This window comes from Pleurodeles waltl, chromosome 6, assembly GCF_031143425.1.
Source record: "Pleurodeles waltl isolate 20211129_DDA chromosome 6, aPleWal1.hap1.20221129, whole genome shotgun sequence".
NCBI lineage: Eukaryota > Metazoa > Chordata > Amphibia > Caudata > Salamandridae > Pleurodeles > Pleurodeles waltl.
This window is the reverse complement of record NC_090445.1, coordinates 416001571-416018958: the sequence shown is the minus strand read 5'-3', so window position 1 is coordinate 416018958 and position 17388 is coordinate 416001571. Positions and strand designations below refer to the sequence as shown.

Genomic DNA, 17388 nt, shown 5'->3' with positions numbered 1-17388 from the left:
AGGAAGCTCTACTTCTTCTAGTGCAACCCTTGGTCCAGGCATGTGGTGATGTGTCCCTGGATCCCTAAAAATGTTCCCGCCCGACGCAGGTGTTGGTATCATCAGTATTTGTTATCATGTTACTAATAGTGTTTAATAATCTGCACAAAGGGGTGCATGTAGCTACTGAACAGCAGATCGATGGCCCCTGAATACTGTCCCATACATTGCATGACAGTGAACATGGGGAAGGCTGCACTGACCAGATTCATAATGTTTGGCTGCAGCATGCACGAGAATATGCTGGATCCATACCTAGGGATATCTGGCTACAGCTGCCTGTTCTTGCTTTTTTCCAGTGTGATTGCATGATCCACCATGTCAAAAGCAGCAGCGAGATTAAGGAGTCGTATGGATGTTTTTCTGAGTTTATCCAGGGTCTACTTTGCTGGCCACGGTTGAGTTAACAACCCCCTGTGCAGGGCCATACCCACGGGGGTTCTGGAGGTGCCTGCCACCCCCCATAATAATACTTTTCTCCCCTCCAAAAGGTATTTTGGGCTGCCTCTTCCTGGCACAAATTGTGCTCTGCACTGCTTTGCACTACTTTGAATTGGAAGTTTTACATGGTGGCACTTGAGTGTTAAAATGCAAGCACCCATGTATTTTGACGCTAGTCCTATCTACAAAGATCGATCCCTCTGTAAAAAAATAATGTCTCCCTGAAGCAAGTGCAAAGTGAGAACATCATTTTTAATTTCTCCAAACATTTCATACATTGCATGTGTGATGTGTTCTATAGCACGTATCAAGTTTGTGGAATGTTATAAAAATTGTCTAGGCATATAAGTTTGTACTGCAGGGGTATACTTCTAGTCAAAACCTATACTAGACATCATACAGGCTCCTTTACATGATGGTGCAAAGTTTTGCGTGTAGGGCACTAGGCAACCTGTGCTTTGCACCAGCATGGAGAAAGAGAGCAGCAGCAAACCATTTTTTAATAAGCAAGGTTCTGAACTGCTTTTCCCCATATGCAACACAGTGCAGCTACTTCGGTTGCTGCAATGTGTGGCGCTAAATTCTAGTAAATCTGCCTCATTATTTTACAACGTTTTTCAAACTATACTACCCGAAACACTCTTCACCCGAGTCCACTCCTTAGAACTCTCCATCTTGATCCTCAGCCCCCAGTGCTCATCCATCCCCTTGGTGCTTTGAAGAGGACGTTTGATGGAATAAATAGTTCATAAGCAAACAATGATATCATATGGGACTCTAATGCTGGATACTGACTGACAGGGGCTCACACAGACACTAAAAACTGATCCAGCAGAACCAACAATGACACAGGGTCACGGACAAGTAGGCACCAACCCTGTAACTTACTCACTGCCGCAGGACCACCAACATAGACATGAGGTGATTGACATGGATAAAGCATCAAAGCAGTCTGACATTAGAAAGGTGACAGTGGAAATTGCAAATAGGCACTGTCACTAGGATAATGACACAGCAAATCAACATAACACTAGGTCACTGACATGGGAACAGTGACACTGAGCATTGCCATGGGCTCAGGCACTAATGCTGTGGGAGCTTCACTGGACACTGCCATAGGGATGCTAAGAAACAAGGATATTGTCACTAGGCCTGGGCAAAATTTAAAGTGTGCTGGCATAATTCATGCAATTTTAGGAATTTCATGTTACACTTGTTATGCAAAACTAACGAAATCATACCATTATGCCACGTTGCATAATTCTGCATCCTTTGCAGTAAAAATGTACCAAAAATGGCACAATTGGCAGTAATTTGTGATAAAATGTTACCACAAATGCACAGGAACAACAGCTGTTGCTTGTGGTGCTCTTCTTTAAATGCCTCCCTGCGCCAAAAATTGACACAAGCATGTATTTTGCACTAAAATAAAGTGTGAATTGATGGCTTTGCATTCTGCATAATTTCACATAATTTGATGTAATATCACATAAGCAAAAGCAAATTACGCACATTTAGCAACCCCTAACTATCACACAATACCAGTAGAGTAACACGATAGAGTAACACACACTTGGAGAATGAAACAATAGAGTACTAACGTGGCTAATGATAGCAGGGTCTAATACAAAGACACTGACATGGAGACTCTCCACTGAGACACGGACACTGAAAAACTCACAGAGGGACCACAACTCTCACAGCGGATTTTGCTATGGGGACTCTGAAACTAGAAAATTGACATGGGTCATAATCATTGACACTTGGACATTGATACAAGGGCAGTGACTTTTGTTTACTCAAGAATGTTTTAATTCGTTTTGGATGTAACTATGCATTCAGTAGATTTGTGGACACAGGTTTTCACAACATTCTACACTGAACAGCTTCTTTTTGTCATTTTGTTACCTCGTGTATCCATTGTCAGTGTGGTTTTTAGGCATTTGCAAACTGTTGAATTCTATTTAGCTGTAGGGTTGCTGGGTTGGGATCCCCCATATTGCTATTTTCAAAAGCATCTTTCACCACCATATCAGAAAGCAATCGTTATTATTTGCACTGCCCAAAGCATTCATGCTTCTTTATTATTTAACCAATGACACAGTTTGAATCCTGAACTATTTCCTCCCAAGCAGAGGAGTGGTGAGTCGAGTGTCTATTCATAATCAGTGTTTCATTGTGATTAGTCATTTATGAACTTAGTGGTATGATTCTTGCCACCGGCTCACTGAGGGATTACAGTGGAGGAGGAAGTGACACCACAGAGAAGTTCAAGAGGACCTGGGGAGACAGCGGATTTATCCTGTAAGTGTCAGAGTACATTTTGAGTCACCGTATTTCTCGTCTCAAACAGTAAAGTTCCCCTGTTTCCTATATTGCACATTATTATGTTCTTGTGGCACTTATTGTGTGAATTTAAAATGAAAGTCATCCCATGGCTGGGCTCTTTTATGGTCAATTATATCCTTCTGTTTTCTATATGTAGGGCTTTTACTTCCAATTTTGCCCACCTTATCTTCTATGTGTCCACTTGGTAACTGAGGATCCTTTAACAACTTCCCACTGTACGATTAAGCAGCATTTACCTATAAGTGTAGCCTGGTGCAGGAAGCCAGGAGTGTTTTTTGTCTTTCGAGATCCGGGCATTAAGACTACAAAGCTACGTTCTCATTTGCACAGGTTTGTTCTCTTGCAATTACCTGTAGGAAGGTTGGTATTCCTGTGCAGTAGTCTTGAATCACCACACATAGTCCGAAAAGACATACAAGATATATTTCTTGTCTTTCTTGCACCTCAGAACCCCAGGTACTTTAAGTGTGCTGGGGGTTAAGAAGGTTCCATGAAGAATATCGTACTGAAGTAACTTAAACCTATCATTTTTGGATACTTTATTGACATAGGGGCATGAGGAATAATGCGGCAATGCTCATGCAAGGACACAGACACAAGAGCATCAACAATGAAATGGGGATACTGGCATGGAAACAGTGACACTGGATTACTGACAGTCGGCACAAACATTGATGCTAGGGGAATGCGAAGTGACATTGGGAGACTGAAAGGGAGGCAGTAAGATATGCACACTAAAATACTGACTCTTGGACACAACACCAGGGCAGTGATATGGCAAAGAGGCACTAACACTTGGGGATTGATTAGGGGACACAAAACTGTGGTACTGACCTCTGCTTGTTGACATGGGTCATTGACAATGGGAAATTGACACATGGTCATTAACATGGAGATACTAACATTGGGACACAAGCATTGATACTGACACTGGGACACCAACATGGACACTGGCACTGCAACACTGCCAGTGGTTACCACCTGAGCCCACAGAGACTGGGACAAGAGGACACTGACGCAGAGACACATTGGCGCATGGATAATGACACAGAAGAACTATCATTGACCCTGGGAACCTGGAACCAGGGCATTGGCAATGCATAGATGGAGAAAGATGGCCAGTGGCCTTGACATTGGAACACTGACAGGGGAAAAGAGTGGGACGCTGGCACATATGCACTGATACTGACATGGTGACACTGGGCCTGATCTAGAGTTTTGCGGTGGGGTTACTCCGTCACAAACATGACAAATATCCCGTCTGCCATATTACAATTTCTAAAGGCTATAACAAAATTGTAATACGGCGGACAGGATGTCCATCAATTTTATGATGGAGTAACCCCCTCCGCCAAACTCTAAATCAGGCCCACTGTCCCAGGAGCATCGACAAGCCTACAAATACAAATGCTGAGACACTGACCCAAGGTCACTAGCACACTGATTAGGATGCTACAACACATGTATACTAACACTAGGAAGTGGCATCTACCAGGGCACCAGCAAAGAAGCACTGATACTGGTGGCTGGCACTAGAGCACTAACATTGACACAACAAAACTAACTGGGGAGACGCACATTGGGTCTTCAGAACATGCACATGAATACTGAAGGCGGGATCCTGAAGCTGGTACAGTGACACAAGAGCACTGATATGGATACATTGAGATAGGAACACAGGGTTGTCACTTTTGACAGCGGAACACTAGTGTGTACATTGCGAAGACCACTGGCACACAGCTTAAGTTAGTGTGAGACACTGAAAGTGGGACAGGTAAAGTTACATGGACACTGACACTGGAATTGTGACACTGGGGCAGTGTCACGGACATTGAAAAGAGCATATTGGCAATGGGACACTGACAGTGGGCACAAACTGGCAAAGGAACATATGGACATGGAGACAGTGGAACTGCTCCTGAAAGAAATGGCATTTAAACAGCGATGTAGGTACACTGACACATGGACATTGTGACTCACACTGACATTAGGAGGCATACTGCAACACTGATACTGGTGAATTCGGACAAGCACAGTTTCACTGTTAAGGGCATTGAAAGTTACACAATATCACTGGTACAGGGGCGTGAGCACACAGGGGCACTCATGTATGCACACATAGTCTAGGCCTGTGAGATAGACAAGGAGACCACAGACTCTAGGACCATGGGCCTAAGAAGACACAAGTCTATGGTCCCATCTAAAAAACACTTTTCTTTAACAGCCATTAGCATCAAGAGGGCATTAATGTTGGCAAATGTTGTTCATCAGAAATACTACTTAAACTCTATTCTAGGGACATTAAGGCAGTCTATTTGCTTCTAAATACAATGTCTCCTCAGCCATGCTTAAAAGACCCAACACACTACCTTAGCCAGTGTGCATTCCTAGAATGCACATTTTTAATTTCCAGCACTTGGAGAAGGCCACATGTTTTCTGCTGTCACAGTAAAGAACAAGCATTTGCAATGCAACGGGTCTCGCGTTTGCTCGTGTTAGAGCTGATAGCGTTGTAAACTCCTAACCAAACTTTTCACCTATCGGCAAAAGTGCATTTATGTAGGTAACCCGAAAAAGTGCAATTAACTGTGTAAAGCGCTCGGCTTCTGCCAAGCGAAATCGCGCTAGGAAAATAGAGAAAAAGTAGTCCACGAGCCGGACAGAAAACAGCGAGCCTCACATGTTTTCTGTACTTGGTCGATGCGCTCGAAGAGGGCTAGCCACCGGAAAAGGCATGACCTATGCATACCTTCAACTAATGAAAGCAAGCAGATTTAAATAGGCAAGCCCACGAACCAATGAAAAACACTGATGTGACGTCGACAGGGCTCTGAGCCCTTTTCTAATACCTAAAGTGTCTCGCTGCGATGCGCATGCGCGAGCGCATGCAACGCAGGCTCGACCCTAAAAAGGGCTTCACTCAGACTAGTCAGACTGAATTTCAGAGGAGCGAGGGTCTTCTTTTTCCTGTTGTTTGAGCATTCTTCATCATTTAAATTAAATTCCCTGTCAATTGCCTAGTCAATTTGCAATTGTGGAATCACCCTACTGGCAGCCACAGAAGGTGCCCAGTTGAGAGTGAAGGTCTGGATGCAAAATGTGTCACTGTCACTCCCTTTAAAAGAAATTTAAAAAAATTAGTGCAGGGGCCTAAGGTGTTTCTTAAGGAACCGCAGAGCAGTACAGAATTCCATGCCTGCCGAATGCCAAAGATGCCTAGTTTTGCTTCCACCTTGTGGCTCTTTCTTCCATCACTCCACATTTTCTGTGACTTTTTCTTACTCTTGCAGGTTCTTTTTCATTCCTTCTATCCACCTTTGTAACGGTGTTCCTTTCTCTTCTACCTTCGGTATTCCATCCCCTCTTTTGGTCTGGGTCAAAATGGGATGATGAGAATTAAGTCTGAGTCTTCAAAAACGAGCGCTGGTGCCCAGCATCTCCAATCACCCGCAAAAAGGAAGCACTGGGTAAGGCTCTGAACCAATGGATGGGCAGCTGCCCATCTAGTGGTAGCTCTTTTTGACTACTGTAAGGGGGCACATTGCTACACTCACTCGCTGACCTAGGCCAATGCTACCCCAACATCCTATGCCTACATTGTTTATCTGTCCTGCTGAATGCACCCCTAAGGTCAGCCTCACACGAGCCAGGTACTGTCAGTGCAGTGTTGACTGGCAGTGGGATCATATCAATGAATGCATTATGCCTATGTACTCATAAATGCCAATGTGTTTAGAACTCCCTTTAAAAAGCCATTTTATTATCAATGGTTGTTAGTAAAATGTGCCTAGGAAGTCAGGCTTTGCCGCCTATTTCATCACATGTTGCGTGATGGAGACTATGCAATACCATGGATAACTGAATTGATATTCTCTTCAGTTTTCAACAATTGTTTTGTCCAGAAGTGCTTGCAAAACTCCATTTGGCACAGATTTCTTGAAAAATTCCCAAATGTTCCTTTCTAACTGTGCTTTTAATTTCATACCACTTATCACAAATTGCTGTCAAGATAGACTACTTTAAAATACTCGTAAAAGTGTTATGTCCTTTAAAATCTCACTATATGATGGTTCAGTAGTGCACATTCGTGCAGTTATTGCATGAGCTCCTGTTCTTTTGTTTTTATAGGTATGGGTAGAGATTGTTCACTAAGTGCCTGGGGTCTTCACTTCTACTGATAGTTTTGTTGGTGGGCCTGGTAATGCCTTGTTTCAGTGCGGCACAGTTAGTCTAGTTAGCAGGGAGACATTTATTATATTTGCACTGTCCATAGTGAGGGTAGAGGCATTTATTAAGGGATGCCCCTTTAAACGGATCCACCAATAAGTTAACCTTGGTTGTCAGAAGTGATGGATGGCACCCAAGCCCAGTTGAACAAGGCACTGCAATTCCAACTGGAAAGGTGCTTGGAACTCTACACCAAAATTATATTGTTTTTTTCCTTTGCATTTCCCAGGCTTGGATCAAGGAAAAGGGCCCAGGATGTTGCGAAGGGTTGTAGGAGAGTCGGTCACACTGGAGTGTGTTTATGACCAGTCGAAGCGCTGGTCTAAAGAGTGGTGTAAACAGACAAGTGACGACTCCTGCGACTGGATCGGACATTCTGATGGAAGCACAAATCCAGACCACCAGTGGGCGAGATTGTCGGTGTCTGTTAATCCTCAGGCTGTCAGAATGGCGCTGACCATCACGGACCTGCAGCTTTGGGACAGTGGTTTCTACCTCTGCAAGGAGTCTGGTGGGTCCACACTCCTCTGCAGCACCATACTTGTGGTCTCAAATAAGGAAAGCGCAGGTGGAGGTGAGATTATTTTTCTAATAATTTAAATGAAGTCTAATTGGCATCTGTTTTAGGGTGCAAGTCATGAGCGTGCTGACCTCACTTAACTCATGGAATCTGCGTGAACCCCTTGAATATTTCTCTTTATTCGTGCCACAGACCCTTTAGTCTGCAAGTTATTCAAAGAAACATTCCTTTCAAGAGCACTATAGCAGATTGCTTTGTAAACGACGCCTATTGCGGACACTGCTTCCTGTCTGCAAAAACTAATAATGAGTGCAAAGCAACTGGGAAGAACGTCCCACGGTCTATAGATCAGGACAAGTAAGGAATTTAAAAAGTGATTCCTTTCCATTCTGAAGATGATGGTCCATACACATAACATAAAACAAATTATCTCCTTGCTGTTTCAACACGTTACAACCAGGCACTCCTCCAATGTAGCATGCTACCTGTCCGATAACGCGCAAATCTAGAACCTACTGACGGAAGCCATATGCCTGTACTGGGCCATGGTAAACCACATTTCCTTTCCCCTTTACCACGATACATGGAATCCACGGATCCATGACAGGCTTCTGGGACCCGTCATTTTACAAACCTGAGGTCAAAAGAAGCCTCTGCAGCTAAAACAACCTCATGCCGAGTTATGCCAAAGGATTTAGGGCCTGATTCGGTGTTTGGCAGATGGGATGGTCTGTCACAAATGTGACGGATATCTTGTCTGTCATATCACAAGTGCATTATATCTTATGACACTTGAGATACTGCGGACGGGATATCCCCATCCACCAACCATTAACAATCCTTTCTTATGGTCCATCTATCAAAGTTTAAATCAGGTCTGTCTTGTGGGAACCGACATTTGAACGACCTGAAGGAGATAAATCCATTATAACCATCGAAGACACTGGATTGTTCAGAACGAGGCAAAGGCACCAGGGGACATATTTTAGAAAGGGTGCAGTGTCCATGTTTGGACCATGGCACACCTTTAAACAGGTATCATATGTAACCGTTAAGCACTTGCCAGCCATGAGAGGAGGAACTACTCCGTTTTACTCTTAAAACACTTGTGTCACATGAATATCTTCCTAATTTTAACACTAGTTGTGTAATAGATCAGCAATAATATGTGCTCTAGAGAGATCTTACATATCCCGAGCATTCAATTACATAATGTTTAGCTAATATGTGGAGATGCACAGCTGGCTTTCATGTATGACACTTCGTCCAGTCTGGCTTTTAAGCTGGCAGCTCTTTACATTCTGGGACAATTACAGATTTTCAATTACATGGAGAGAAATTTGGAACCCATCCTGTACCATGTGAAAACAAATTGCTCTAAGCTAAAATCCAGAGCTGGTTAGAACTGTCATTGGTAAGGTGACATCCTGTACTATATTTGATATGCTGGGGTAGGGTGGTGACATTTGGAAACGCCCCCAGAGGCCATATGAACATATACACATTGCACAAGACTCAGCATCTCATTAAAAGAAATTAAACTTCAAAGTTGAGGAAAAATAACTGAGATTTGGAAATGTTTCTGGCTTTTCAAAGCTATGTAAGATGTAAGTATGTGTGTTCCCAGCAGGTATGTCAGGTAGTTTATGCATTTGGATAGCATATTCCCACCATTTGTTTACTCCCGAAGTTTTTTCAGTATCTCAGCCCACATTAAAGTTATGGGATTCTAGGTGACAAACGTTAAGTGTGCTGTTGACATTGTATGTGGTTGTGCTCCATGTTGGAGTAGGCCTGGCAAGGTTGGAGCTGAATGTATCGTAGAGGCAGGTTACATTTTATAGTGGTCAGCTCGATGAGCTTATAGATCCGAGTGGTACATTATGTGTGTGGATACCTGCTCGGAAGGACACTGTTGTTTGTTTCATTCTTCTATGGTGCATGGCTGTTTATTACTCAGCATCAAGCAGTTATGTTTTCAGATTTTTTTGCTAATTATTTGATTATAAAGATTCTGTGTTTAAGTGGTTTAAGATGTCATTTCAATTTTTTGTGATGGTTGGCATGGAGATTGGTGGTGAGATACAGATGTGGCAGTATAACACAAGTACCATTTATGTGCAAAATGTTTAGTCAACTAGATGTCCTGGAGCTGTGTTGTATGCATGACAGTGCCAGGAGTTATCTAATGTATACTGATGTTGTAGTAGTATTTGTCAATATGGCGCGATCTGGATGTGCTGTAAAGGTTGCAGATGCTGAGCCAGTAACATTTGAAGCTGTGTTGTGCACGTGGTGGTGGCAAGAGTTGTGTCTAATGTGCACTATTTTAGAATGAGTTAGAATATAACTTGATCTAGATGTGCTGCTGAGGAGGCAAATCCTTCTCCAAATGGATGGCTTAGATCTGTGTTGTGCACATATTGGTGGCAGGAGTGCCCAATGTGTGCTGTCATTATACACTGAGGAGTGAGTATTGTTGGTGAAGTAATGCAGGCCCCTTCAGGCCCTGTGGCGCAGAAGGGACCCCATTTTTCAGAGGGCCCTCGTTATTTTAGGGGCCCCTGATTATCTGTGAGATATGGGAGACTAAGGAGCCCCTTATATTATTTTGCAAGGGGCTCCCCCATCAATTTGAGTTAGAGTGTAAGCTTGACCTGGAGGTGCTGGGACGGTAGCAAAAGTTTAGCACGCAGGATGGCATGAAGACATTTTAATGGTACTTGGAGTTATTTCTAAAGTATAATGTTGGTATGGAATAGGTGTTATGCCAAAGAAGATTTGCTGGACACAGGGTAGTCTTGTGTAAGAGAAGCATAAGAAAAAGAAGTGCAAACTATATAGTCAAAGATGTCGCATCATTCATTTGGTAGGGTAAAGAAATTAGCGAATATTGAATGAATATATAAATTGGCACTTCTTGCCCTCCTTTGACTATGATACATCCAAGGCAAGGAAATTCAACATACAACATCACTGTTGGGGGAAGATGCACCAGACTCTTGCCTCACTGCAAGCGCAGCCATTTTGTATCTTCTCATCCCACTCATTTATGGGGCAGTGCTGGTATGATCCCATGAAATTCTAGTGATAAGAAAAACTGTAAGTGTAAAGTGTAGAGATTTGGGTTTAAAAGGGCCAGGCAGGAGCTGCTTGATCTGTGCTTGCCAGGAGAACAGATTGACGAGAGCCTGTCAACACCAGTATTTTCACTGGTGCTCAAGAACCCAAGGAGAACCACTGCCATCTAGCTGAACAAGACCGTCCTATGGGAGAGTGCCACCCGTCCTGAATACTGAGTGCACCAGGAGGTGTGGTTCAGAGATGTGCAAAGGCCAGATGTCGATGTCTTGTAAGCGGTCACATAGCTTCACCCTGACTGATTGTTGAGAGAAGGTTACTTTTCCGCACACATATTTGACAAGTTTACAGGTGAACGTGGAAGCCTTCTGCCTATTTGCAAGAAGACTAGGGGCCAGATGTATCATTTTATTATATTGCGATTCCCTAATTGTGATTCACTGCGAATCGCAACTAGGGAATCACTATTCAAATGTATGAAACTCATGGAGTTTCATTTTGCATTTCCTAATGGGTTTCAAAGCGACCTACCTCATTAATATTTATGAGGTTGGTCGCAATTTGCAACCCATTAGCAAACACTAAAGTCACAAGGATGGTGGCCTGCTGGGCTCAGCAGACCACCATGTCTGTGATTGCTTTTAAATAAAGCAACCTTTTTTTTTTTTTTAAATGCAGCCCATTTTCTTTAAAAGAAAACGGTATGCATTTGACTACTGCCTACTCTTAAAAAATGTTTTTGCATGCATTCAGAAAGGGGAAGGGGTCCTTTGGGGACACCTGTCCATTTGCGAATGGGTTATAAAATGCAAATGTTTCGCGACCGCATTTCGGTCACAAAACATTCTTGCATGCCGCTGCGATTCAGTATTAGGAATTAACACCCTTGACATGCCCCTTCCTAATACCGAATAGGTATTCAGTCGCAATTCCAATTTGCGATTCTACACCAAGTTACCAAATTGCAAATTGGAATTCATATTTACCAAAATGCATTTTTCCTGATCGCAAAATTGCATGATAGATCTTGCCCTAGGATATTTTGGGAAATGCTCTACTATTTTGAGAAAGCTGCAAACGAACCTGCTATGAAGAAACAGCAAGAACCTTACAAACAACCCACTGAAGACAGATCAATAGTTTTAAATGGATGCCTTGCTTGCCAGCTGCTGACTGCAAACATCAATGAACAGATGTTTGCAGTCAAAGGACGCTGTTAGCGAGGTTAAGGCCAACCACTGTGCTCAAAATCACTCATTTAAGCCACTTTATTTATTTCAGTTTGGATAAGTCATTTAGTCATAATCTCTGATCTTGTCAGTGACGTGATGTGATGTGAGGTTTCCGTGATTAAATGAGCAGTCCTGTGAGCATGTGATGTCGTCACAGATAATGCAATATGTTGCTAGTTGGAGTTTTTATTGCTAAAAGGAGATTCTGCCTCCCTTTGTTTCAGGACATTGAGAGGTATGAAGACATACACACATTGAAGAGAGAGACATTCTCTTTTGAACACAGATGCTCTCACCGACTTACCCAAGCCACACGTGCAGCATTTAGCCTTCCTCAACTCATCACTCACTGGCAATGGAACAGGCATGTGACGAGGAATCTCAATTTGCTATTTATAAGAGCATGCCCTGAAGAGATGTTATGGGAGGGTGTGTCAATAAGGCGGGAAGATGGGAAACACTAAGTCAAAACGAAGAATCCGTCTTATGCCTGCTGCCTGCAAAGGAGCTGATAAGGGCCCGTAGGCGGAGTGGAAAGGAGAGAGCTAATGGAGGTATAGGTCAGACCTTCGGACAGAGTCCTATTCAATCTGCAGCATGTGACAGGAGAACCGCCTCCTTAACTCTACCCCAACAGGGTACAATGCAGTGCTTAATTTGTGCTTGTTGTTTCCGGTGCTGAGCACCGGCACTTATTTTTGAGGGCCAGGGCTTATTCTTCTGCCTTAAGCATTTGCTGCGAGCAAAAGACACATATGGGAAAGACGGAGGAAGGGAAAAACGAAAAAACGTCACAATGTGAGAAAGCAGGAAGCTGCAAGAGTGAGCTGAAGGGGCAGGCAGTGGCTTTATATGGATAGAAGAGGCCCGTGATGGCTTCATGATTACGCTGCCTCAGTGTTCCGTGTTCACACATATAATTGCAGCAGCTGTGTGTTTAAGAGGAGGGCTTTGGGCACTGGCACCTTTTTATTTACAAATTAAGCACTGGTAGAATGTCAAATAAGAACAGGACCGGCCTCGCCTCTCGAATATGTAAACAAGGATTGGCTAAAGAAAGAGTAGTAGTACTGCCACCAATGCCACGGCATCTTGACTGGATGCCTCTTCCTCCTGCCAGACCAGGCAGAGGGGACCAGTGCAAAGGCTGGAGGTATGCCAGGCAAGGAGCCCAGCCTGGTTTCATCATTAGAATCGTCTATGGTATCACACTGGTAATAACCATTTATGTACTAATGACTTTTTTTGACAATTGTGCCCATGTTACAAGTGGCCTGGGAAATGGATTTGTGTTTCTCATCTGCCTGCAAAGTTACAGATAACTGGGTTGGGGAAACTCTTGCCCATTATAACTTTGACCCTGAGGAGCCACTAAGAAATGAGGAATCAGGAATACTGCATTTGATATGCTGATAGTTTCTCATTTTCTGATAATGATGAGTGGGAATTGTAAAGTGCACAGATTCTCCTAGGAGTGCCCCGGCGCTAGCCAGTTAGCAATTCAGTTAATACAGGTGAAAAGCCATTTTTAACTTCTTTTTTGATGTATGCTCAGAGCTCTCCTGTCGAAGATGGTTGACAGGGGAAGGAGCCGGTGTGGTGGTCGGCCAGACTCCTCGGGGGTACCTTTGGACACTGGTACAAGGTGATCCCCGTGCTCCTTGCCCTGGTGCACTAAGCCACACTTCGACATTGTGAAACGATGGTGAGCAACAAATGCACAGAACCAGACCTCTTTGCCAGCTGAACAGAATCATCAGCCACACCAAGCACTGCCAGCTCATCCGGTGCCAGTTAATGGCCTGGAAGCCCAAACAGCGGCAATACTTGCAGCTATTGGAGACACCAAGTGGGTGGGCACTTGAGGGGAACATAGATGCAGTAGCTGCAGCCCATGATCGCTAATCACGATAAACAACTGTTAAAGCTGCGGTGAGAGGTGGAGCTGCTCAACGACAGGGCAGAGGATGCGGAGGGCTGTTCCAACCGTAATAATCTATAGCTAGTAGGCCTCCCAGAACACAGCAAGGGGCACAGTATGAGGCTCTACATGGAACAATGACTCCTACAAGAAGTCATGGGTGCAAGACATCCACATTCTTCACTATTGAATGAGCCCACAGAATAGCAGGGAGCCCGCTGAGGCCAGAGGCAACTTCCCGGTATCTCTTTCCCATTATCCGCCTCCTGAAATAATGGGAAAGGGAGTCCAGCGCCAGAGAGAATCTTTTGTGGCCATGAAACAACAACTGCGAACTCTTTTCCCCGCTAAGCTCTGGGTGGTGGAAAAGGAGCGCAACCGTTTCTTCTCAAGTGCTGGAGAGGCCTGAAAGTGTCTGGAGAGCAAGAGCTGTGCTTGCCCATCGGACTGGGATCATCTAGCGTATGAAGAATGGGCGAAGGTCAGACGAAAAACGAAACTCTGCTGTTGGCTGAAAGCAACTGCAATGAAAGTACAGACGGAAGGGCAAAGTTGGTGACAGCTGCAGCGTACATTATCTATCGCAACCAGCTCTAGATGGGCTGAACTGGCACAATACTCCGAGGAACTGGATGACTCCTCTACTGAGTCCCTGCCTAATGGTGAGCATGAGAAAGGACCATTAGTAACTCCAGTGACTGAGGACTTACTCGGATGAAGATGCAACCTAGGTAAGACCATAGGATGAAATCTAGGCATCTTGATAGACCTTATCAGCCAGAATCTAATGGACCTTGAGAGGTAATTGATGGGGGCACCAGGAGGGCTACGCCCTCAAACGTTAATAGAAGAATTGTAACCCTGCCATACATTTACAGTCTTTAATATGAATCATAGTTGGTTTACTCAGATAGGGCGACAGGCATCTCGGGCATTGGGGTGGTGGGTAGCTTTGAGCCCGCAGCACAAGGTGATTGGGAGGGGGAGTTGGGGGTAAGGGAGTTTACCATTCAAGAACATGGGCAGGACAACAGGGGACCAGAGGGGCTTGGACATTACGATCTAATGGGGGATGACATAAGCGGAGACTTGGGCTAAACTCTAAGCCCGGGAGACAAACTAAAATGGGGTGGTGCGGAAATATCTGCTTTGGCAAGACCCAGATATTGTCCTATTACAGGAAACACACCTGCTGGGGAATAATTGTGGATTCCTGGGGAGAGGCAGATATAAGCTAGTGACACATGCAGACTTTACAAAGGGGTCCAGTGGGGTGTGACTCATGATTCATCGCATCCTACCTTTGGAGGTACTCCAGACCTGGGTGGATGACAACGAGTGTCAAGCAGTGATTCACAGCAGATGCTATGAAGGACGCGGTTATAGGTTTGTGGTACTTCCCCAAGGGCCTACAATCTAGTGGACTAGAATGTATGCGGGTGTGGTTGACACATTCCCCAAGTACACTGAGGATCATTGGGGGACCTCAACCTGACACTGCAGGGGAACATCGGCAGGGTGACGACATCAGGGGATTGAGTACAGTCAGACATTAGACTGGCTACATTTGCAGAAGCCATGAGACTCACAGACCTGTAGAGAGCGAGGAACCCTGGCATCTGCTAATATTCGTACAGCGCCACAATACAGGGTCCATGTCCTGAATGGACCATTTTCAGGTACCTACACACCAAGCTGGGTAGACATGCAGATACCACCCTCCTCCCTCAGGGTATTTCGGACCACTTGCCACTGCTCACTGAGGTCCATGTGGGCGTACCCAGTTGGACAACCCTGTGGAGACTTGATGGTTGGGAACTCCAGAATAGGGAAACCAAAACAATGGTGGCTACGGCCACAGCCAGTTATTTTACTCAGAATAAGGGCTCAGTCCAATCCATAAGCAACTTATGGGAAGCAAGACTGTCCTGCGGGGATAACGGATTGCAAAATGGGCCAGCCTCACAAGGGATAGAGAGTACGAGTGTTGGTCCCTTGAGGAGCAACTAAAGCAGCTTGAGGCAGAATATGTGGCTGCCCCTACTAGAGCAGGCCCTTAGAGTGGAGAAGATCAGGTAGGAATATACTGCCCTGGCGAGACAGGAAGCGCAAGCACAATGTCGGGCCACCCAGGCTAGGCTTTACGAAGTGGGCAACAAGGCAGGCAAGCTTCTGGCTTGAGTGGCCTAACAGGAGGAGGGAAAATGGTGGGCCAGCGGGATCCTATCGCAAACTTACATCAGAGAGAGACACCCCAAGGGATTGCAGGGGAATTTGCCCATTATTTGGAACACCAGTATCAAAGTCGAACCACTGTTGACCAGGCAGAACTAGAGACCTTTGTGGGGGACCTCCCGTCCCCTCACCTGGATTCGGACCGGGATGGGATGTTGGAGGGTAAGATCACAGTGGTGATCACCGCCATTTCCCAGTTAAACTATGAGAAACTCTGGGCCCTAATGGTATCCCAGTAGAATTCTTCAAAATTGTAACATCGAAAGTCGTGAAACCTATGCTTGCCCTGTTTAATGCCACAATTGTCCTAATCTATAAAGAGGGAAAAGTGGTTGACAATTGCGCTCCCTATAGGCTGATCTCCCTGATTAATACCGAAATGAAGATTCTAGCCAAAGTCCTAGCAAACTGCCTGACACCCTGATTAACCCTGATCAATCCAGCTTTTTGCAGTATAGAGCCACGAGGGTTAACTTTAGGAGGCTGATGGGTGCACTGGCGAGCAGTGAACGACTGCAAGAACTGGGGGTCCTATTGGCCTTAGACTCCTAGAAGGCCTTCGATTCCCTGGAGTGGCCTTACATGATGGGAGTCCTCTGGAAAATGGGCTTTGGTCCATACTTCTTATCCTGGATTAGTTTACTGTATAGGGGACCGGGCGCAAAAGTCCGGGGTAATGGAACTCTATCATACAGTTCAGGCTGGCTCGAGGCACCAGGCAGGGTTACCCACCCTTGCCCTTGCTATTTGCCATTGCTCTCGAATTATTGGCATCCTGGATTAGGGCAGACGCACAGATCAGGGGCCTTCGATGGGGCCTGGGCTGGGAGAATGTAATGCCAATTATATCCTCCTCTACCTTGCGGACTCCCCACACTCGCTGCTTAGAATTTTAGAAATACTGACAGTGTTTAGATCCTATATGGGGTTTCCTATCAACTGGTATAAGTCATTGACCTTCTCTCTGGGGTAGGAACTCTGGCAGCAGTAGGAGACAGCCTATTACGATGGGTGACACAGGGGCTCCAATATCTGGGTAGCTATGTCACACCCAACCAGGAATAATTTATGCAAGAAAACCTGGAAAAGATTTTAAGGGCCTATCACAATGATGTGAACGAACGGAGAAAGCTGCTGCTTTCTCTCCTGGGCCGAGCAGTCCTGTATAAAATGAACTATCTACCTAGGTTTTACGTGCGTTACAGAATACTCCATACCTCTTCCCGGATGCTTTCTTTCTCAGAGTGGACAGTGTTGCTCTGGGGCGGGGGGATTCCCAGAATCGCCTCCTCCCTACTGACTAGACGGCAGACAGAGGGAGGTATTGCTCTCCCGAACCTCCA

General features: G+C 44.9%; 1 protein-coding gene across 1 annotated transcript in view; it reads left to right on the top strand.

Annotated features, from left to right (window-relative positions):
- Nucleotides 1-7291: 7291 nt before the first annotated feature.
- The window catches only part of LOC138299811 (uncharacterized), a 90271-nt gene continuing 80174 nt past the window's right edge, over nucleotides 7292-17388 (top strand). The window contains exon 1 of the mRNA XM_069238395.1: nucleotides 7292-7630. Coding sequence (XP_069094496.1) covers nucleotides 7312-7630 — 319 coding nt within the window. The 5' untranslated portion in view covers nucleotides 7292-7311. The remainder of the gene's footprint in view (nucleotides 7631-17388) is intronic.